The 23,504-nt window shown below is 51.3% G+C and overlaps 1 protein-coding gene across 12 annotated transcripts in view; it reads left to right on the top strand.

Annotated features, from left to right (window-relative positions):
* The first annotated feature begins 5,864 nt into the window (after nt 1-5,864).
* Phldb1 (pleckstrin homology like domain family B member 1) overlaps nt 5,865-23,504 on the top strand; it is a 48,844-nt gene continuing 31,204 nt past the window's right edge. For all 12 annotated transcript variants that reach the window (XM_029542808.1, XM_021205962.2, XM_029542806.1 and 9 more), the window contains exons 1-5: nt 5,865-5,937; nt 13,265-13,345; nt 14,172-14,295; nt 15,165-15,335; nt 23,086-23,211. In XM_029542808.1, coding sequence (XP_029398668.1) covers nt 13,286-13,345; nt 14,172-14,295; nt 15,165-15,335; nt 23,086-23,211 — 481 coding nt within the window. In that variant the 5' untranslated portion in view covers nt 5,865-5,937; nt 13,265-13,285. The remainder of the gene's footprint in view (nt 5,938-13,264; nt 13,346-14,171; nt 14,296-15,164; nt 15,336-23,085; nt 23,212-23,504) is intronic.

The raw sequence follows: 23,504 nt of genomic DNA, 5'->3' as shown, positions 1-23,504 counted from the left end.
GCTCAGTGGTTAAGAGCACTTGATGATGCTCTTATAGAGAACCCAGGGGGTTGGTTTCCAGCACCTATATTGTGGCTCAGAACTATAATTTCAGTTCTAGGGGACCTACTGCCCTCTTCTGGCTTCTATGGGCACCAAGCACACCCACAGTGCACACCTTTAATCCAGCATTTGGGAGGCAGAGGCAGTCAGATTTCTGTGAGTTTCAGGCCAGCCAAGATTACACAGGACAGTATCTTTAAAAAGCAAGAGTGAGGAGTGGAGAGATGGCTCAGCACTGACTACTCTTGCAGAGGTCCTGAGTTCAATTCCCAGTAACCACATGGTGGCTCACAACCATCCGTAATGGTATCTGATGCCCTCTTCTGGAGTGTCTGAAGACAGCAACTGTACTCACATACATTAATAATTATTATTTTTTAAATGGAGTGAGGAGTATGTTTCTTACCTTGTAAGCTTCTTAGAAGCAAGGCCAGGGAGTGATGCCTTACTACAAAACCGTCTCCCTCCTTTTCTTGCACCCTTTTGTAGACATACTTGCAGCTCTCGTGCTTTTTCAACACAATGTAGAAAAACCCACAAATTGTTGGCTGTACATTGCTGTTATGCAGTAGTAGGACAAATCTCTAACAACACCATGCCTCACTTTGTACCAGCGACTTTGTGACTGATACAAAGCAGGCTTTTATAAAATTGAGGCCACCTTGCCCAACTCACAAACAGAAGTCAAGTTGCCTTGCAGTTTTAACAGGGACTTCTCGTCCTGTCCCCTACCAAAAAGGAAAGGTCTTTTACTTTGCTACTCATTGGGCAGGGCTAAATGATAATATATGTCTGAGATAGCAGCATGGCCCAACAAAACCATAAACCTAAAATATTTTCTTTTTTGGTCTTGCTAGATTTTGTTTTGTTTTTTGGTTTTGGTTTTGTTGTTGTTGTTGTTGTTGTTGTTGTTTTTCGAGACAGGGTTTCTCTGTATAGCTCTGGCTGTCCTGGAACTCACTTTGTAGACCAGGCTGGCCTCGAACTCAGAAATTCAATCTGCCCGCCTCTGCCTCCCGAGTGCTGGGATTAAAGGCGTGCACCACCACGCCAAGACTGCTAGATTTTTTAATTTTTAGTATTTTTAATGTGTTTATGTCTGATTGCCTGGGTGTAGATAGGTCCGCATGAATGCAGATGCTGGCAGAGGCCAGAGGTATCAGCATCTCTGGCATTAGGGTCATGGGGTGATAAATCACTTGGTGTGGATGAATGAAATTCTGGTCCTTCCAAGCAGTTTACTAAGCCCCATCTCTCCAGCCCCATTTGGTTTTGTTGTTGTTGTTTGGTTTGGTTTAAAAATAATTTTTATTGCCACCAGGTTTGGCGGCACATGCCTCTAATCACAGTGGCAGAGGCAAGCACACCTATATGGGTTTAAGGCTAGCCAGATCTACAAAGAATTCCAGGACATCCAGGGCTACACAGAGAAACCTTGTCTCAAAAAAAGCTTAAAAAATAATTTTAGCCGGGCAGTGGTGGCACATGCCTTTAATCCCAGCACTTGGGAGGCAAAGGCAGGCAGATTTCTGAGTTTGAGGCCAACCTGGTCTACAGAGTGAGTTCCAGGACAGCCAGGGCTCCACAGAGAAACCCTGTCTCGAAAAACAAAACAAAACAAAATTATTGTCTTATATTTTTTTTACAAATTACTTTATGTGTAAGGGTGTTTTGCATACATGTGTATATGTGTGCCAGAGGAGGGCACTGTATTCCTCGAGACTAGAGATGAACATCATTATGAACCACGTGTGGGTGCTGGGAATCAAACCCAAGTCCTTTGGCCATTTCTCTTAACCACTGAGCCAACTCTGCAGCCCCTAAATATACCCTTTTAACTCATTTACATGATTTTTTGAGTTCGATCTTTATAGATGACAAGTTGTGTTGTAATATCAAACAGTTGAAAATACCTTAAACATCCTAGTCCAGCTCTAGGAAACACCGGTGTCCCCAGTTTGACCAGGTGTATTAATAAACCAGAACAGGAACTATCTGAGAATGGCCCTGCAAATCCAAGGCAACGAGAGAAGCAGAACTGATTTTATTTCCCAAATAAGGGTGTATGCAATTCTGGGGATGGCATTCAATACTGCATACCAAGCAGCACGCACTCTACATGTGCTGCACTCTCAATCCTCAGTGCTTGCTCTCAGGCAGGTCCTGAGCCACAGAGGCAGACATGACCAGTCTTCAGTGCTGGCCAAATTTTCCACACTGTTTGATTGTATTAGATTTGCATACAAGTGTGGACTGTGCAAATTTTGTAAGACCAACTGATAAAATAGTGACTTACCTCGGTTAAGGTAAACTTTGAGCCCTCTTTCCACCAAACTGGATGGAGTGAGGTGGTACTTGGCATCACTGATGCCACCACACCTACACCAATGGTGGTATTTAGGACCCAAAGGGGTCACAGAGGTGTATGACACAACTTTTCCTAGGGAGACACAACACACAGGTCTACTTACTCCAGAAAGGGAACCCACAACAGACCAAGGTAAAGATCCCACCTGTCTTAGGGTTTTCGTTGCTGTGAGGAGACACCTTAACCAAGCAACTCTTATTAGGGACATTCAACTGGAGCTGGTTCACAGGGTCAGAGGTTCAGTCCATTATCATGATAGCAGAAAGCACCGAAGCATCCAGGCAGACACAGTGCTGGAGAAGGAGCCAAGAATTATACCTCTTGATCCAAAGGAAGTCAGGACAAAACTGACTTCCAGGCTGCTAGGAGGAGGGTCTCTAAACCCACCCCCAACAGTGACACACTTCCAACAAGGCCACACCCTCCTAATAGTGCCTCTCTCTGGGCCAACCACCATACCACCAAAGTCCAGTTTAGTTTACCAATGAGTTTCCCTGGGGTTACTTTATTTTTATTGTAGTTACTTGTGGGTGATAGGTTACTTACAAGAGTAGAAATGACTCCAAGATAGATGTATCAGAAAGCCACCCCAGCTTGAGAGCTCACAGAGCTGGGAACTCACAATACCAACGGAGCATGCAGGCTGCTCAGCGGGCTAGAGAGCAGCTTTTCTAAATGATTTGGTTGGTTTAAACCTCTTCCAGGCAGCTGTTGTGGTCTGTCCGGTTTGAATCTCGTCCTGTCTGAGAAGCACTCTTGGCTTTTTAAAAATTCCTTACTCTGGCAGGGAGGGACCTAGAGAATCTGGTCAGTTTCAGGGACTTCCTGGAGCTATTTTGAGTTGTTTACTTTCCTTAAGGAACTTCCCTGCAGGAAAGAATGTTTCAATCTTGAGGAAACTATTACACAACCAGAGGGATCCTTTCTGGGAGAGGGAGTAGACTACAGAGGCTGTTGGCCAAATGAGTACCGTTCACCCTCTTCTGGAGCCAGAGGGAGCACAATTTGAGAAGAGGGACGGAATGGGAGGTGTGCCAAGGGAAAGACAGGAGGAGTGAGGAAACCCACTCTTGAAATTCACAGCTAAGTGCAGAAGGCTTTGAAGAACTCACCCTTCCTTCCACTCCCAGCCTCTGCCCTCTCCCCCTGCTTCCATTTCGGAAAGTCTGAAGCTTGCTTGGAAAGCTGGTTCGTCTCTGCTTTCTTCTCTTCCTCCCCCTTTGCAGCTCTGCACTGAGCTCCCAGCTGCTCGACCTCTTGCATAACTGTGAGAGAGCACTGGGCTTCTTGATGGGCTCCAGATGTGGAGTGGGATGAGGGTGGAGGGGTGGGGGCAGGAGGTCTTTAGTCCCCTGAGTGCTCTAACTGTGGGAACACAGAGGCTGGACCCAGCAGGAGATAGGACAAATTTCATAGAGCCTTGATCATAGGGTCAGCTGGACAGTGAGACACTGAGAAAAAATTAGGTGCTTTTTTAGAGCCCCCTGCCTCAGCGTCACCTGCCTCTAGGGGGATTAATGATTGCCTGACAGTCGTCCTGACCAAGTCAGTCAGCAGCCGCCGGAGGTTAAGAAAAAGATGGAAGAGTTTGAGATCCTGCTAATCTGAGCCCCTCTCCAAATGCTAGATTTGGAACAAGATGATTTTGGTTTGCTTTCTCTTTTTGCTCAAAAAAAAAAAACAAAAAAAAAACAAAAAAAACAACAACAAAAAAAAACAAAACCCACACTAGAGCAGCATGAAAATTTCTGCTGTGACTGACACGTGCCTCAGGAAGGTTGGCCAGAGCTGAAATTGTTCCTTGAGCCTCAAATGATACGAAGAGAGGTAAAAAGAAGCTGCTTGACCGGCGGCCTTTAATCCCAGCACTCAGGAGGCAGAGGCAGGCGGATTTCTGAGTTCAAGGCCAGCCTGGTCTACAAAGTGAGTTCCAGGACAGCCAGGGCTATATAGAGAAATCCTGTCTCGAAAACAAACAAACAAACAAATGCTTAAATCTGGTGACCACAGTGCACTTGTCACCTCTGTTGGCTAGAGGAGTTGGCAGGAGAGCCTTTCTCCTCCTCCCTCTTGTTCACTGCTCGGCAGTCTCAGGCTTAATTGGCAGCTGTGGATGCCCCCTACTAATGCTAGTTCTGTCAATGAGTGACTAAATTCCTGCAGTTCAGTCTCTTGCCATTCCTGGGAAAGAGAGAGAGAAGAGAGAGAGAGAGAGAGAGAGAGAGAGAGAGAGAGAGAGAGAGAGAGAGAGAGAGAGAGAGAACAGAACAAAAGCCACTGGAACAGAACAGGGTTTGTCCATTCCAAAGAGGACTTTCATTTTAAAAATTTTTCCAACCCATCCCATCTGGAACTTAGGCCAGACTTGGGGGCTTCCTGCTCGTTCCTTCACTGAGGAAGAGCCTCTGCCAATCCTTTAGTGCAGGTTAAAGAGGCCCAGTCTCCTCTGAGTTCAGCTCCCCTGAGGCCTCCCAGCCGTCTCCTGGGGCAAGAGCAGGCTTTGCAAGGTGCAGCTACACTGTCAGCTTGGATTTCGGGGTGGAGGTTGGATTGCTGAATGACTTCCTCAGGCTGGGTTTATAGACCGCTCCCCTCCCTCTTTTCTTCCTCAAACGCTCACTCTTCAGCCAACCTGGTGTCTTTCAACCCTGCTTCCAGCTCCAGCTGTAACCCCACAAGTCTGTAGTGGAGGTGAATGGGCAGAGGCAAAAGAGCCAGCTCCATTCAGCTTTCCTCGGTCCTGTGGTTTGCACCACACTTTTTTGTTTTTCGAGACAGGGTTTCTCTGTGTAGCCCTGACTGTCCTTGAACTCATTCTGAGACCAGCCTGGTCTCGAACTCAGAGATCCACCTGCCTCTGCCTCCCGAGTGCTGGGAAAAAAGGCCACCACCATCTGGCTTACAGTACACTTTCAACAGACCTTGCCTTCACGTTCATTTCTGAAGCCTGGTGTGCAATTATTAATTCGACCGACAGCTCTCTATGGTGGGGCTTGGAACAGCTGACCTGCGTGTCCTCAGTAGATGTTCTGAAAGGAAAGTTGAGCATCTGTGGTAGGACTGCGCTAGGGCTCATGGGGAGTCAGGGGAAGATTCAAGCATCTTGGGTAGGCGGGGGGTGGGGGGGTAAATAAAGAAGTGCTTCGAGGCCCAGAGTGGAGGGTGGTCTAGGAGGGTCGGAAGGGGAGGGCGAGAGGAGAGTTTGCACGGTGGTGGCCATGGTGGTGGTGGTGGTGGAAAGCCCAGCTGTACAGATGAACAAAGCGGGCGCTGTGCAAGCGGGGGAGGTGCTGCTGTGGGAAAGGCTGGGTGGGGGCCTTGGGCTCCAGCACCACAAGGGCGTCTTCTCTAGCTGGCCAGGCGGACAGGACGGGATGGGGGCGGGGACTCAGGGAAGGGGGGCGGGACAGTCTCCCTCTCCTCCTACTCAGCTGGCTCCAGGGGAAAAGCAACAGAGTTCTCGCCAGCCGGAGGCCGCCGCGGCCCACTTGGGCAAAGGGACCGGTGTCCCCCCAACTCCCCACAAGGTAAGCGTGCCCCTCCCACTATGCCTTGGGGTTCCATTCGCCGTCTGGCTGGGTCTACAGAAGGGAAAGTCCCCGGGACCAGACGAGACCAGTCTGGCCCAGAGAACTGGGTAGAAAGGTGCGGAAAAAGGGGGCCATGCCAGGTGAGTGCGTTGGCGGAAGGGGCTTTATGGGCCGCCCTCGGCGAGCTGCTTGCTTTTGCCCTCCTGAGTCGTTGCCAGCGCCACCGCCAGAGGGGGCCCTGGTATTAAGCGGAGGGATCCCCCCCTCCCAGACTTGCGGGATCTCGATTCTCCTGTGGGCACCCCGACGGCCAGTATCCTACACTCGCAGTCTCGGGTTGGGTACGCGCGCGGGACCTTGCCTACAGCATCGCACATGGTTCCTCTCCACATCAGCAGGACCACAGGAAGGGGGATCCCCTAGGCGTCTCCGCTCTTGTCCTCGTTCCAGGTGCCTGGATGGACTCAAAAAGATGTGGAGTCCAACTCTGAGGCGTGGGAGGGAATCAAGGAGGGATCCTGGGGTTTCCACGTCTAGGGTCTCCTGGGCACTTTTCCAGGACCCCCGTTATCTATGAGGGTCCCCGGCGACCTGGGATGACTGAGCCGCTGGCTCTCGCTCCGCCTCCGCGGTCTGGATCCAAATACAGCGCGGAGTTCCCCAGCCGAGGTCGAGCGCCGTCATCAGGCTCCCCCGGGATGGGGAAGCTCGGGCAGGCGGCTGGGTGGGGTCGTGGGGCGCGGGGTTGCCCTGGCGCCGCGGACGCTTCCGGCCAGGCCAACGCAGCGGGGATTTGGCCCGCGACCGCGCGGCCCGGCGGGGGACCCAGTGAGCCGGGGTGGGGCTGCATTCTGGGCCCGTTAGCTCAGCGGTCCCGGAGGCTCCCGGAGACTGACTCATCGCACTTCGGGCTCAGTCCACGGCGGTCACACAAACAGAACTGGCCACTAAAACGGGCGTCCGCACAGCTCCCACGCACAACATCCCACGCCTCACCTCCGCGCACCCGCAAGACACGTCACACCGACAGTCCAGTGTCACCCCACGGGTGCACACGTGAATCCTTCACATGGGCCTCGACTTCACACACTTAGTCCGCTTCACACCACGCACTCCACGCGCTAGGAAGGGTCGCCCGGGAAGGCTGCTCCACTCATGCAACCTCCCTGCACGCACGCATCTCCCTCCACATGCCAGCCCCCTTCCTGCAGCTGCGAGGCCGCCCCCTTTCCCTGCCGAGCAAACAAGCGACTTCTCTCTCTGCCCTGCTGAAGAAAGGCCGCTTGTCCCCGGGGCCGGACGGGCGGGGCAGCCGCAGCAGGCGACCCAACACTGCTGCCTTGTCCCACCCGGTGGCCTGGGGAGGGCCGAGCTTCTGCTGTGCGGAGATCCACAAACCCTGCGGGTTTCCGAGAAGTGCACCTTTCCAGAGTCGCTCCCCAATACTCTTCCACCCCAACTACTCTTCCCAGCTCTGTCTTCTCTGTCCCCAGACTGTCCAAGACTCTGTTCTCCTGCTTCTGGGATTCTTCTTTTCCTAGCTGCCCTCCGGTTCCGTCCCCCCCCCCCCCAAAGACACTCCGAAGCGCCTGGTTCTTCCTCTCCTGTTTGGGGACTATGCTAAGTTGTGCCCTTACCCCCCCCACACCATGCGCGCTTATTAGGGTCCCCTGGCCTCCCCTACAATCTATTTTCCTAGTTCACTATCTCATCCCCAGAACTGCTGTTATTTTTTGAGACAAGGTCTCATGAAGCCCAGGCTGAGGCTGGCCTTGAGTGTCTGCTATCCTGTCGCCACATCCGGAGTTCAGGGAATTGGGTTTACAGGCATGTACCACCACACCCAGGCTCTCCTCACCAGCTTTCGGTATTTCCTCCTGATTTCACACTCTACTATCCCTGTGCCTCATCCTTTCTAAAGACCCCCTTTTTTTTTCTGCCTATTTTTCTTACTTCTAATTTCTTCTCTACATGCTTGGCCTTTGGACACTCGCCCTGCCTCTCCTGGGCATTCTGCCCGACCGGCCTCAGTTTCCTTCCCGTCCTGACTCCTTCCTCTGCTGGTGGCCCTTCCTCTAGGGCGGATGTGAGTAGGGAAGGCGAAAGAAAGTCATTGTGACTAGAAAGGCCTTGGCCTACTGCTATGCATTGCCCCTCTAGAGCCACCAGTTGGCTCCTATGAGACCCAGGTGAGGGAGGGGACCTGGCTTTTTGCTCTAAGGCTTTGGACCTTTCCTCTTGGGCCCCTTGGGATCCCAAGGACTTTCTTCAGTGCTTGCTGGTGTCAGGGCTGGTTGGCTCTTTCTAGAACTCCCTTCACCTTTGTTCAGGTGCTAAGACCCGGAGAGCGGTGGTGTTAGCACATTGGGGTTGGGGCTAGGGTTAGCTGGGTCAGACCCCAGTCCTTATACTCTAGGGTGGCTTTCCCTATCTCGATAATACAGGCACAGCCAGACCCCTGCTACCTAAATGGCTGGCTAGGAGGTGCTCGGCCTTCTACATCAGGGTGCGAGAGGGTTGCAGAGAGGGCTAGGCCGGCTCTTCAGCAGTGGAAGCCATACCACAAGGACTTTTTTTGTTGTTGTTTGTTTGTTTGTTTGTTTGTTTTGCATTTGGGCATAGCTGAGTGGGTAATTAAAGCCCTGGATCTAGATAGCCACTCAATGGGACCATAGCAAGCCAGCCAGTGGAGGGTGTCAAGGGACAGCACTGCTTCTCTGAGAGACATGGGATTAGGGTCAGAGAGGAGGGCACCTAGGCCACAGTGAGATCCCTCTATCAAAGCACTGTCGGAACCCAGGTCATGTTGGTCCGGTGTCTTTTTCCTCTGCTGTGGGTTAGGTTTCTGAGCTGAGGCCATAGCCTCGCACCTTCCAATTGCTGTGCGGTTTCTTATCTTCTCTTTACACCTCTCTCCTTATCTCTGCCTCTCATTTCACCTCCTTATTCCTGTCTAGCCTCTCCTTGAGTCACTCTTATTTCCTCACTAACCTAATTCCTTTACAGCCTTTAACTCCACTTGAATTTATTCTCTGTAAATAAGTAAGGGCTTCGCAGGTGACAGTGACAGTATGGCAGCTAGGGAAACTGAGGCATAGACCCAAGTGCCATCCACAGCTAGTCATAGCTGCTGTTTTAGATTTCTTTGTGGCTCATGGAGTGTGATTTAGTATCTTTCCTGGATCTTCAGATACACTTGAATTTAAATTTTTTTATTTGTATTTTATGTGTATGGTGTTTTGCCTGCATGTATGTTTGTGCATCCTGTATGTGTCTGGAGCCCACTGAGTCTAGAAAAGAGTGAGGAATCCTTGAAACAGGAGATGCAAATGATTGAGAGCCACTGTGTGGATGCTGGGAACAGAATTCCTGTCTTTTGGAAGAACAACAAGTGCTTTTTTTTTTTTTTTTTTTTTTTTTTTAAAAGATTTATTTATTATAGCCGGGCGTGGTGGCGCACACCTTTAATCCCAGCACTCGGGAGGCAGAGGCAGGCGGATTTCTGAGTTCGAGGCCAGCCTGGTCTACAAAGTGAGTTCCGGGACAGCCAGGGCTATACAGAGAAACCCTGCCTCGAAAAACCAAGAATAAAAAAAAGATTTATTTATTATAGCTTAAGTACACTGTAGCTGACTTCAGACACACCAGAAGAGGCCATCAGATTTCATTGCGGGTGGTTGTGAGCCACCATGTGGTTGCTGGGATTTGAACTCAGGACCTTTGGAAGAGCAATCTTAACCACTGAGCCATCTCTCCAGCCCCACAAGTGCTCTTGACAGAAAGTGATTTCTCCAAATCCTAGTCTCTCTTCACAGTTTCTTTCTTTCTTTCTTTCTTTCTTTCTTTCTTTCTTTCTTTCTTTCAAGAATTATTTATTGTTATATGTAAGTACACTGTGCTGTCTTCAGACACACCAGAAGAGTGTCAGATCTCTTTACAGATGGTTGTGAGCCACCATGTGGTTTCTGGGATTTGAACTCAGGACCTTCGGAAGAACGGTCAGTACTCTTAACCGCTGAGCCATCCAGCTTTTTTTTCCCCCCCCCTTGATTTTTCAGGACAGGGTTTTTCTGTGTAGCCCTGGCTGTCCTGGAACTCACTCTGTAGACCAGGCTGGCCTCGAACTCAGAAATCCGTCTGCCTCTGCCTCCCGAGTGCTGGGATTAAAGGCGTGCGCCACCACTGCCCAGTCTTTTTTCACAGATTCTTAAGAATTAATCTGTATAGCATAAAATCAACCCAAATTAACTCTGCGATTACTTTTAGAGTATTTACAGAGCTATGTACCTATCATTGAAACTTAATTTTAGAGCATTCTTGTTTCGGGCAGGGACAATGGTTTAGTAGATAAAAATGAATGCTACTCAAGCATGAGGAACTGCGTTCAGATCCCCAGCACCCGCGTCTTTAATTTCAGAGCTGAGGGTGGGAAAGAGGCAGGAGGATTGCTGGGGTTTGATGGCCAACAGCCTAGTTCAGATTCAATGAGATAACCTTAACTCAAGGGAATAGCAGGGGGAGGGGGGGTACCTTACATCTGCCTCTGGCCTATGCATATGTGTCCTAGACACATATGTGTGTACATGACAACCCCCAAAAAGAACATTTCTGTTGCACACAGCTCAAACATCTTGTGCTTATTCACAGTCTATTTCTGTTCCACGCCTAGCCCCAGGCAAGTACTATTCTAGACAAGTCCTGTTCTGGCTAATTTTTCTTTTAATTATTATTATTAAGGTTTTGTAGAAATTGACTTGACAATGCGAGAAGTTTAATGACTTGTCCAATCAAGGCATAGTGGCTTACCTGTGTAAACCCAGCAATTAGGAGGGGTAAAACAGGAGCTGTAGACCAGTCTGGTTTGCATAATAAGTTCTAGACCAGCATTAGCTACAGACTGAAACTCTGTCTCAACAAATGAGCAACAAAAAAGCCACCCCAAGGTCCTGGGATTGTAAAATGGTCTCTAGAAACAGCAACTACAAAAGTCCTGGATTTCATCCCTAGCACCACATAAAAGAGGGCATGATGTCATACACCTAAGGTATATCAGGAAGTTTAGAAAGAAATTCAAGGTCTCCTCCGCCGCCACCACCTTCCCCCACGCCCCTTACACAAGATTTTTCTGGGATGAAACTTTAACTGGCCTGGAATTTGCTGTGTGGACCAAGCTGGTCTCAGACTCCTAGAGATCTACTTGCCTCTGCCTCCTGCGTGCTAGAATTAAAAGCATGTGTCACCACATCCAGCCTTCATTTTTCATTTTACAGCCAACCTGGGATATTTTTAGGCAACTAGATCTTGCCTAAAAAAACAAAACCCAAGTATGTGTGTGTGTATGTAAAATACGTTGTACAAGATCATACAGGTAATGAAGTCGGTAAATTTTAGGGGTCTTGCATCCTAGTCTAAAATTCTTCCAACCCAAGAACCTTTGTTGTCTTTGGTTTTGTTTTCTTTTCCAGTCTTTTTACATAATCCCCCAATTTGAACCTACTCCCTTGCCATTCCCCCCCTTAAAAAAAAAAAAAAAAAAAAAGATGCTGAGAGATTTCAATCCTGTACATAAGAAAGACTTTGGAACTAGAGGGATGGCTCAGTGGTTAAGATATCTGGGTTCAATTCCCCTCACCCACATGGCAGCTCACAGATGTCTGCAACTCCAGTTCTCAGGGATTTGGCACCGTTACACAGAACATGCAGGCAGAACAACAATGCACATCGAAATAAATAAATCTTTTTTTTTTTTTTTTTTAAAAAAAAAAAAGATTTATTTATTATATGTAAGTACACTGTAGCTGTCTTTAGACACCCCAGAAGAGGGCATCAGATCTTGTTAACGGATGGTTGTGAGCTACCATGTGGTTGCTGGGATTTGAACTCAAGACCTTTGGAAGTGCAGTCAGTGCTCTTAACGCTGAGCCATCTCACCAGCCCCCGAAATAAATAAATCTTAAAAAAGAAAAAAGAAAGAAAGACATACAGCTCTGACTCTAGGAAGACTCCCGTGGCTAGTGCTTTTGGAGAGGGGCCAGTGAGGGCCAGTGAGGGTGAGTGGCCTATGTCTTCCCTCCTCCCAGGCAGTCCTAGAGTGGGTCCCAGGCATTCACTGTTCCTGCCTCTTTTCTGCCAACTCGGGTGGAAATAGTGACGGAGATGATGAAGGCCTGGCCAGGAAGAAGGGTGGATGTGGGAAAGCTGCATTGAGTGACTCCGTGCCTGATTGCCTGGAGGTCAGGAGGGGACAGTCCTTGGAATCCAAGCTCTCAGCCTACTTCCTTTGAGGGTCACTTGTGTGACAGCTGGAAGAGAAAGTGGGAAGGAACCCTGAGGAGCTGGTATCGTGCTCATACACAAAAGGTCAGGCACCAGAACACAGCCTAAGAATGAGGGCTGGTCAGTTGGCTTAGCCTTCAAGCCGTTACACGGCTTGTAATTGCTGCCATTTCCAGAGCAAGTTGAGTTGTATCCGGTGGGACACGTGACCTAGTATACTGCTTGGCCTTCATACACTTTAAAAATATAACTAACAGATTTATTGAGGTATACTAGATAGTCAGAAGGTTCAAATTTGGGCTCAGGAATCTATTTCTGCTTCGTCCAGCACCAAGCCACTGAAGAGCCTCAGAGGTCTGGACTCAAAAGCACAAACAGTTTACAGCTGACTATAATAGGTGAGGTAGCTTTCAAGGAAAAAGTTACAGGAGCTGAGACAGCTGTGTGACAGGAATGGCTGGGTTTCCCCTCTCAGTCTCCTTTAAGAAAACATCCCATTGAGACCCTTGGGAAAAGAGACAAAGGGAGAGGAGGAAAGGGGGGGGAGGGGTTGTAGTTACATCAGCCCTTGCACCCACCTGGCTGATCTCTGGGTATCCGTGTCCTTAGAGGGGCTTCCTGCTTCTCTTGGTAGGCCCTGCCTGCTCCATTTAAGGCTCCAGATGGCAAGGGGTGTGGGGAAGGAGAGGGGGACAGGGGTCAGGCATCTTCTGCTAAGTCCTGGGACCTGGGTAGTATAGAGCAAGAAAATGCAGGTTCATGGTTTAGATCTAGTGGGCGGTTTGCATTTGTTGGGGCAAGGATCAGGACTGGAGAGGCGTAGCGTCCACGCTGTAAGCTGGAAACTAAGTGGAAACAGAGAATGGACATGTCACCTCTGCTCCCCCTTCCTCAAGCTCCTTAGCATCTCTCCACCTTTTCTTCATCCTATGTGTCCTGAAGATAGTTGTGGCTGGCACTGGCTTTGCCCTGAGAACCCCACCAAAGAGCTGACTTCTCTCTTCCGTTCCCAGCCTTCCCGCTTACCAGCTTTTTATTGTGTTCCCAGGAGCTCTGGCGCCCTTGGACCATGGATCCTCTCAATAGGAGCCAGCTAGGCCCTGGATGCAAGACCCAGGCTGTGGTGCAGGTGAGTGGGACCAGGACCATAGGGTAAGAGGGCTCTTGGTAAGGGTGGTTCAGATCTTTCTCTTTTTGAGTTTTATTTTTATTTTATATTATGTTAATTTATGTGCTTATGTGTATGTGAGGTGCAGGTGCCCAAAGAAGTCAGCGTCAGGTAACAGGAGTTGGACTTACAGGGAATGATAGCCTTCTGATGTGGGTGCTGGGAATTGAACCTGGGTCCTCCACAAGAGCAGAACACTCTCTCACACCACCGAGTCATCTCTCCAGCTCTTTTACTCATCAGTTGTCCAAGTCTGAGGTTGAGAGCAACAGCAATTGCCCATTGCCCTTCCCTAGTCACAAGCCTATTACCAGCTCAGTCACAGTCTGAGTCAGGTTAATTGGTTCAGCCCGGCACTCCTCTGTGAAAGTCTGAATTCAGTTTACAGGCGCTGGGGCAGGATCACTCTCCTGGTTCATGCCTTCCTGCTCCCTTGCAGTTCAGTTTAGGAGGAGGAAGCAAGCCACGTGGGTAGTCATTACAAGCCTTCCAGGAGCTAGACTGGCCCTCCTACTAGTTATGGCATTCCCTCCTCGTTTCTGTTTTAATAAACAAAAGGGACACTTGAGCCTAGCCCGGAGATAATTCCAGTGGGATGAGCTAGGGACCCAGATTCAGGTGTAATTAGAATTTAGTGCAGCAATGCTCTGCATAAGATTTTTATGCTAAGCCTTCCAGACCTCAGAGCCTTTGGAGACGGCCAAGGGCTGCAGGGGCTGTTGGTGTGACAGGGAGTAGGGTGCTGGCCAAGAGTCTGTGCCTCTCACCTCCCATCCATTACCTGCAGAAAGGGCCATTGGATCTGATTGAGACGGGTCAAGGACTGAAGGTGCAGACGGACAAACCTCATCTGGTGAGCCTGGGCAGCGGGAGACTCAGCACAGCGATCACTCTCCTGCCGCTGGAGGAAGGTGAGTTAAGGTGCCAGCAGGACAAGTCTCCTGCCCTCTTCATCACTATGTGCATTCCTGCCCTGGAGGCTGGGACTGCGGTGGCCCTTCTGCCTTATGCAGGCAATGCTTGTTTTGCTTCGTGCCTGCCTCCCCTGGCTGCCGGCCCTTTTTGGCAGATGAGCTGATTAAAGTAAATAAATAAATTTGAGTTCAGAATCAAGGGAACTGGCAGAGGGAAAGAAGAAAGCTCACTGCTCTCAGCAGTCTATGGGATCGAGAGCCAGCCCCCACCCCACCCCACCCTTGCTCCAGGATGATGGCTGGCATGGGAGACTGAACTATGTGGAACGTGAAAAGATTGAAAAGATGGGTGTATATCCTAACAGGAGGCCCTGGCATGGCTTCTCCTGCCCTTCTCCCTTCCTGGCTGCACCTGTTGCCTGGGTGACACTGCATTCCCCACATTCTCCAAATGCCAGTCCCAGGGGCTCTACCAGGGAGGGATGGAGGGGAGAGGCTGTGCTGGAGAGGGAGAGAGGACTGGAGAGAGGAAGGGAGTGGGTAGGAGAGACAAGGGGGGCTTTCTAAGAAGATAGGGGCTAGAAAGGAAGTATAGACAGCCAGTTAGGGGAACAAAGGGAGGCCCCCCTCTCTGCTGCCAAGGTGTCTTGAATCCTGTGGCCTCTCTCTGGATCCCATTCAGACACAGAGTTTTCGCTGCTTGCTTGAGAGGAATTTCTACCCCTTACTGACCTTCAGGGGGTAGCCAGAACTGGACAGGGTCAGTCTCAGCATAAGTAAGAGATAGACATATACTGCCACCCACCTTGGTCCTTACCTTCTTAGCCTGGATAATTGTTCTGACTCAGTTTGTCTCCTGTCTCCAGGGAGGACAGTGATTGGTTCTGCAGCCAGGGACATCTCCCTGCAGGGTGCAGGCCTGGCTCCAGAACACTGCTATATCGAGAATCTGCGGGGCACTCTCACCCTGTACCCTTGTGGCAATGCCTGCACTATTGATGGGCTCCCTGTTCGGCAGCCCACCCGGCTCACTCAGGGTAAGGTTTGATACCTCCACACCAACGAGGGTGGGTCTGTCTATCTGTGTCTGTCTGTCTGTCTGTCTGTCTGTTTCATAGCTTGTGCGTGTTAATTTGGGGGAGGCCTGACATGGCGGTTCCCATGTCAGTTAGATGGTTGGCTATCCTTCAGTGTAGGTGTCAGAACATCTTAAAAATACCACCCCACCCCCATCCCAGCACCCAGCCTTTCCCAGCCCACCCCCAGCCCACTATTTCTTCACAATCACATAGAGAGAAGAGGTTTTAGTTCCTGCTTTCAGAGGGTCCTGGGTATAGTATGGCTTTTGGTGTTTGTAGGAGGGGAATGGAACAGTGGAGATAAAGGACCTGAGGTTTCTATGATGTCAGCAGGGAGTCGTATTGAGTTGCCCTAGAGGATGAAGTCCCCTGAGGGCATGCCTGTTCTGCTGCATAAAGCTGAGGGCCATGGCTTTAGCTACCCCCATTTCCTAAGGCACCAGACTGCTCTGTTGGGTAAGGGAGGCCCAGGTGGGTAAAGTCCCCTAATTGCCATGGTTACCAGGCAGGCAAGCAAGGGCTGGCTGGGTGGTACTTTGAATAGGCCCAATGTATTTGCCTTGGAAACACTGAGCATCCTTAGTTCGTGGGTGGGTCTTTTTATTAACAGACTGAGAAGAGAGGATCCGACCAGATGTGACTCTCAGTAAGTCAAGTTCACCTAGGAGAGAGGGTTGAGCCTGGCTGTCTCAGCAAGCCCACTAGCTGGATTGCAGGGGAAATCCCACTCGCCCCACTGTCTCTCCGGCTCCTTGGGGGGGGGTCTTCTGTGACACTCCCTCACCTCTGGCATGGGAACTACTCCTGCCTTCTGCTTTTGGGGTGTAGCAGAACATGGATACTGTGTTTCAGGGAGGTGAGTCCTACAGCAGCTAAGGGCAGATTCACCTTCTCCTGGGGCTCAGGTCTCTGACTCTGGAAGAGAGGAGTGAGTCCCCACAAACTGGGGCTTTGGCTGGGATGCTGTCCCTGGCCATCCTGTTCAGGGTCGGAGAGAGCATCTGCTCCAGGCTTCAGTGAGTCACAGAGCAGCAAAGGAAGAGACTGGGCAAACTCCAAGACCTCCTTCCCAGCCTGTACCTCACATCCCCCAATCCCATTGTTTCCCTGGGGTATGAGCACTCTTGCCCTCTCTGGACAGTGAACGGACTGGAAGCATCAGTTCTGTGGTCCAGGTTCCTAGGGCATCATTTAGCTCTTGAGAAGAGGGAGGGTCTGAGGCCATGGCAGAAGGCTCACACATTTCCTGTGGCCCTAGTGACCCCACTTTCCAGATCCAGAAGCCCATCTTACCAAGTATGTACCCTCCTACATTCTTCTGACCCCAGGCTCCCTTTGCCACCCCCCCCCCACCCCAGTCTTCTTGTCTGGGCTCGCCCGTTTCAGAAGCTTGGCAGGGTAGGCGGAGGCACAAAGGGATGGGTGTTCTTCCTAGCCCCCACCCCTCCCCTTGGGTTCTAGGAGCTGAGAGTTTCCTTGTCTCATCTCTGGAGCAAGGCACCAAGCCCAGCCCTGCCTGGCCCCAGTCCGGACATTCTTGGGAGTTCGTTTCCTTGGATACTGGGTGGTGCGGGGGTGATGTGCTATCTCTGTGTGTCTGTGTGACTGGACTGTGTTTATGTGTCTCCGGATATGTTTGTGTCTCTGGGCTTGTGTGTTTTGGTGTTTATTTGTGCCTTTCCTCGTGTGTTTACAGACCTGTGTATTCAAATGGGTGGTGGGTGAGCACAGAGCTGATGTCAGCAAAATGTCTGTGCGTGTCTTCCCGTGTGTCCATGAGAACTCTGTGGCACGCCATGTTTTACAAAAGGATCACATAAGGCTGGAAGTGTAGCTCAGTGGTAAAGCAACACAGGCCCTAGGTGTAGCATGCGTGTGTGTGTGTGTGTGTCTGTGTGTGTGTGTGTGTGCGCGCGCGCGCGCGCGTGCACTCACACACTTTTTTTCTTGTCTTATTTTCTACTCTGGCCTTGAATCCCGGATCACCTTTGAGAGGTAAAGGGATATCTTGGGAATAACAAGGAGCCTTCTTTGGCTGGGCCAGGCCTCCCAAGCATCATTCTGGGCACTGTGCCCAGCCATAGGCAACTTGGAATGCCACTCTTCATGGCGAGCAGAGATGGCAGTGACAGGCTCTTGTCAGGAGTGTGCTTGGGCTAGGGGAGGGAGAGAAGGCCAGAATACAGATGCCAACCTTTAGCCCAGAGCAGTGAGCATGTGAGGTTGCCACCCTGGTACCCAGGCATCTTGGCATATCCCATGCTGCCCTCTTCTCTACAGAGCAAAGGGTGGAGCTGGGAAAGGGACCAAGGAAACAAATGGGGCGACTGCATCTCAACCCCGGGGTCTAGGCTGCTCCGCCCTGGGACCGCAGCACCAAACCACATGAAACATCTGGGAGGGGACTCCAGAGAGCCCCACAGCTCAGGGCCTGGGCTGTGTAGGCAGGCGGTCCGGTCCTCCATCAACTCCTACCACAGGCTGCTGCCTGAGTGTCCTTCACTGCTGAAACCCCCGTTGATGGGAAGGAGCTGCGGTATAGCCAGGATCCCCAGGGTGCCTGCTGCCACCTGAGATCCAGAACACCAAGCTCTCCCCGTCCCCTCCGGCTATGTTATGTCTTCTGTGAACCAGACAGGCAGGAAGCGTCCAGGCTTTCTCTGTTAGGGCTGATAAGGATCTTTACTAGGGAAGCTCAGGGAAGGAGAGCAGGAGTGAAGGCCGGAGCGCCCAGCTTCCTTGTGTCGGTCTCCTGCGCTGCTCCTCACTGCTCCACACTGGCAGCATCCTCCTCCCTGCCTGGTCTTCCAGCTGGCCATCACAGTTTCCAGACTGGTGAATCACTCTTCCTGGGGAATCTTTGTTTTTTAACGCCTCCCCTCGTTTTTTTTTACATTTGACCCTATATGGGTCTTCCTCTTTTCTTCAGAAGGGAAACCGGTTTCCTGTGTACATGTGAGTGTGATGTGTGTTTGCACACGGGCATGTATAGTATGCCGGTGAGTGGGCGAAGCAGTGACCTATTCAGCAAGAATGGAAAAATCCCTTCGTATTTCTTTAAGGAAGCTGGCTTTTTATTTCAGAGTCCCCCCAGGGGCTGCTTGGAAGACTAGCTCTGTTCAAATAAGTGTATAACTAGGAGGGGGCTGAAACTGTGACAGTAACTGTGTGTGATAGAGCATGTATAATGTGGGGGCCTGTCTGGATCAGCGTGCAGGCGGTGTCATTGTGACTGGGCAGTGTTGCTTTGTATTGGAGATGACAGTCAGACTGTTTCCCCGGGGGCTGCTGGGAACACAGTGTGTCTGAGAGAGTGTGTATGGTGTATAAGTGAGGTCTGGTGTCCAGGGCCAGGTCCTTAGGTTAAAAGCAATTCCCTGTGGCCCCAGCTCAAGAATGTTCTAGTCTGGGTGACTGGTTGACAATGTTTACTTGACTTCTTGACCTTGGAGGCTCTAGATAGCAAGGGTCTTTAAATTTATTTTTATCCATACATGCGTACGTACATACATATGCATGCATTTATATGTCTGCATGCATGTATTATGTATGTATATAATGTGTAGGGGTGTTTTACCTACAACTATGTCTGTACACCACATGTGTGCCTAGTGCCCACAGTGCCCAGAAGACGAAGGTGGGTTCCCATGGAACTGGAGTTACAGACAGTAAAGGACAGTGTGGGTGCTGAGAATTGAACCCAGATCCTCTGGGCGCCCTCAATCACCTAGCCACCTCTCCAGCTCTGGCAAGCGTCTTAATAGGGGACAGCTCTCTGTGGCAGCCACCACAACTTGAAATTGTGACTAAGTGAAAGGAGGGCTGCTGCCCCGTGGAGTGGCCCTGGAGGAACAGGACATTGATACAGCCTGGGTCAGTGCGGGTGAGCTCTGGCAGGTGGGGGCCAGAAGGAAAAGGGTTAGGGTGCTGACAGGAGCTCAGATCGGTGTTGCTTGCATTGCACAGAACACTGCCTTGGCCTGAGCTCTCAGCCCAGGGTGACCTTGTCACAGTGCCGGACTGAGGATCGTAGCTGACCCTAGTGACCCTAGCTGGATCCCATGGTGATTCCCACTTTTTTTCCATCATGTATGGAGTCATAGAATGGCCTCCGCTGTCACTGAGACCATCTCCCTCATTCTGTGGGTAGGAACCCAAGGCCACCAGGCCAGAAGGTGTGGCTGCCGTAAGGTGACACTGGCTGGCCCCACAGCCGTGGGCTTCAGTCATTGGCTTCCTACTCTAGAGAGCTTTAGGTGAGACAGAACTCTGACCTCTGGCTCTCCATCTTCTGGCCTCTGTTTACCTCTCACCTTAACTTTTAACGTCATGTCCCCAGGAACCTCTCCTGCCTGCCCCACTATCCCTCCAGCCCCGAGCGCGGGTTCTTCATCCCGCCGCCTGGTGGCATCCTCCCTCCCACCCCGCCCTCTCCATCCAGCTCCACACTCCTCCATCACTTCCTCTTCCCCTCCTCCTCGCCTTTGTCCCTCCCTCTCTGGCTCCCTTCCCCCGCCTGTGGTGGCCGGCCCGCCCCTCCCCGGGCATTGGCGGCTGCTCGCTCCCTGGCTGCTCGCACCGCGCCTGGAGCCGGCGGCGCGGGAGGTCGGCCCGCCCCCTCAAAGGCCCAGGGCGGGCGGGCGACCTGCAGGGCCCGGGCTGGTAGGAGCGAACAGTCCGGAGGTCCTGGTTCAGCGGTGAGTCCTCCGCCAGGTCAGCCACAGCTCCAGGCAACCGGGCGTAGACGTTCCAGCTGGGAGGGGCGTTCTGGGACGGGTGAGCGCAATGAGAGGAATGGGGTCTTCGCCCCCCAGTGGGAGCCTGAGACTGTTAATCTGATGGTTTGTGTGCTCAGAACGTCTGTGAGCGGTGGTCTGAGTTATTGAATGGCTGTGCAGACCCCATCTTCCCCATCTCTGGGGAATCTGCTCCTTGGGACCCGCCTCCGGAGCCTGTAGAGGGGTCCTGCATAGGTTGAGGGAGCCTATGCTATCACCAGAAGGAGACTGATGAGAAGAGCTAAGATTCTCACATTCACCCCTCACCCAGCTTCCCTCTGGCCAGTCCATTCTATTTGTGTGGCCACCAGGTCGGTGACTGTCACTGTGAGTGTGCAGCATGTCTGCCCATATGGCCGCGAGTCTGTATGGTTTCTGAGTGTCTCTGTGTGAGGCTGCGTGGGGTGTTTCCCTTCTGCATCTCCCACAAACAGGATCCACCCTCTCCTTTGCCCCGTGTTTTCCCTCCAGATGTGCAGTTCCTCCACCCACCTGTACACAGCTGGACCCTGAGTCCTTCTGGGCAGAGAGGACAAGACAGGGACTGTTGACTCTGGCTGGATGGCCAGAGTGCCCAGGGATTCTGTGGGGTCTGAGTGAGCAGAGTAGGGGCTTCCTGACATAGATGGGCTGGCCAAGTCTCTGGGGGCAGTAGGTGCCAGAGTTGGAGCAATGCCTGGGGCCCCTGAGTACAAATAGTAAGTTAATTTGGGCTAGAGCTGATCTGCTCTCTGCTCCGCTGCCCTCCTGCCCACTCTATTAATACAGCGCCAGTGCCTGGCACCACTATTTATAGCCCAGAGCAACATGGCCACACCCCCTGGGTGTGAATGGGGGGAAGGGCAGGGCAGTGTATGTAGGCTGTTGGTGCCAGGGAAGAGGGTCCCTAGATACCCAAAGCCTCCTTGGGTGGCACTGCATGGATGGAATCCACCCTGCCTCTCCACCCGGTGCCTGGTTTGGACTGTGCGGAGAGCCATAGCCTTTGCCCCCTCTCACCCTAGAGTTGAGTGAATCTGTCTAGACCCTTCAAATTCATCATTAATTAGACTGTTAAATATTTGTCCGAAAGGGGAGGGGTGACTGGCTTTCTCTGAAGCAGCTGTGCTTGTAATTAGGTGGGTGGCTTGGGTGACTATTATTTATCCCAGTTATGATTGCTATGGGATTAGCTCCTCTGATTGGTGGCTTGGCAGGGGAGGCCTTCCCTGTTCTCTCAACTACCCATCAGCCTTTAGAACTAACTGTTGGTGCTGTCTGCCTGGGAGGGCCTGTGGGTGTGCCAAAGTAGTGGGTGGCTTTGTCTGCTACAGTTTTCTGCTATGGTGGGCTTCTTAGAGTGCCAGCCTCTCAGGGTCCAGGGTCCAGGGTCCCAGGATCAGACCTTTAAGCTCAATAGGGGACCTCCTGTCAAAGTACCCCCTTGTCCTGGGATGTCCCTTGCCCTTGCAGCCTCCCTGAGCTGAAACTGCCTCAACGTCCTGGAATGTAGACTTCCCTGCCAGTCTTATCCCAGACTGGCGTGAAGCACGGGGCACTGTGTGGCAGCACATCGGGTAGCCAAGAGGTTGGTTGGGGCCGGGAGTGTGGAGTGTGGACGGATTGGAAGGCTATGCAGTAGAGAGCCCTAGGACTCTGGCTTCTTTCCGTAGAGCATCTTCTGCAGGAGCCTGGAACACCTGGCATAGCCAGAAGGAGGAATTCTGCCAGCCAGGCTTAGGCGCCTGTGGGCACACCTGCTGCTGCGCACACTCCCAAGCCCCTGGCTACGTTTTCTGGCTCCCACATACCCACCTCTTTCTATGCACTCATACTTCCTGGGCAGGACTGGGCTTGCATCTCTTGCCTGGGAATGTGCTTGGCCTAAAGGAGCCCAGTGGCGGAGAACTGGCTAGAGTCTATGGGGACCAAGATATAGCCAGGGGATGCTTTGCCTGAAAAAGAGAAGAGTTTGTTCCCTAGATGCTCAGAGGGTGGTAGCCCTCCTGAAGTCATACCATGGGCAGGGATCAGACTGGATGCTGAGCCCCACCTGCCCGTGCACCTGACTGATCTGTGGGGTTTTATTTGTCCCATATCTTACAGGTTTTGTGTGTGTGTGTGTGTGTGACTCTGGAAGATACTGCCTCTAAAACTAACCCTTTTACCCAAGAGGCAGTTCGGTGAATCACCGGTACACATTGATGTTGGATGTTCATTTTTTCCTTTTTAAAATGTATTTATTTTATGTGTTTTGTTTACTTGTTTTATGAGTGTTTTGCCTGTGTGTTGGGGCACCACATGAATACCTAGTGCACTCAGAAATTAGAAGGCATCACAGCTCATGGAACTGGAGGTACCGATGGTTTTGAGCCACCTTGTAGGTCCTGGGTACCATGAACAGTAAGAACCGCAAGTCCTCTTACCCACTGCCATCTCTTTAGCCCCTGAGCATTCTTCTTCTTCTTCTTCTTCTTCTTCTTCTTCTTCTTCTTCTTCTTCTTCTTCTTCTTCTTCTTCTTCTTCTTCTTCTTCTTCTTCTTCTTCTTCTTCTTCTCTTTTTTTTCTGGAGAATTTTTTTTTCCACTTCTGGAATATTTTCACATATACAGTCTTATTAACCCCGGGAGATCTAATAGTATCAAGTGTCCCATTTTTGGGGAGAGAACTAGCTTAGAGGTGTAGTGACGTCACCTGAAGATTTCACAGCTAGTGAGTAGGACTCCAATCTGGGGAACTTGCCTGGCAGTGACCGTTCCTATTCTGACCTATGCCTTGGAACCCATCTTAGGACTCCATTGCAAAGAGAGGCAGGGCAGGTAAGCACCATGTGGATACCATGTGAGTGCAGGCAGGGATGGCTCTTGAGAGCTGAGGGTAAGCTTGCTGGGATTGTGGCTGGGGTAGCTTCGTCCCTGCCTGCACTTTCTAAGTGAGTGCTTTCTCTGCAGGCTGCATGTTGTGTCTGGGTCAATCCACCTTCCTGCGCTTTAACCATCCAGCCGAAGCCAAGTGGATGAAAAGTATGATTCCAGCAGGGGGCCGGGCCCCAGGGCCCACCTACAACCCCAGCTCTGGTAAGTAGCCAGCTGGGGCAGGTGGCTGGGTAAGTGGCACCCCTTGGACATGTGTCCTTGCCTGTTCCAACCACTCTCGGAGTGTTAGAGTAGGACAATCCCAATGGTCTGGGCTCATTGCCACCTGCCACGGGCTGGTAGAGAATGCTAGGCCATAGGGCCACTGGAGAAGATCCAAGGCGTTGCTGTTTGGCTCAAACTGGGAAGTCACGTGCCTTGAGGGCACATACAAAGTTCTGTTAGCCTGGAACCCTGCTGCCTCGGAAGATGCCACTCATTGTATGGGACCCTTG

Source organism: Mus pahari, chromosome 10 (assembly GCF_900095145.1).
Source record: "Mus pahari chromosome 10, PAHARI_EIJ_v1.1, whole genome shotgun sequence".
NCBI lineage: Eukaryota > Metazoa > Chordata > Mammalia > Rodentia > Muridae > Mus > Mus pahari.
Note: the sequence above shows the minus strand (reverse complement) of the source record. Positions and strands in the feature narration are given on the sequence as shown.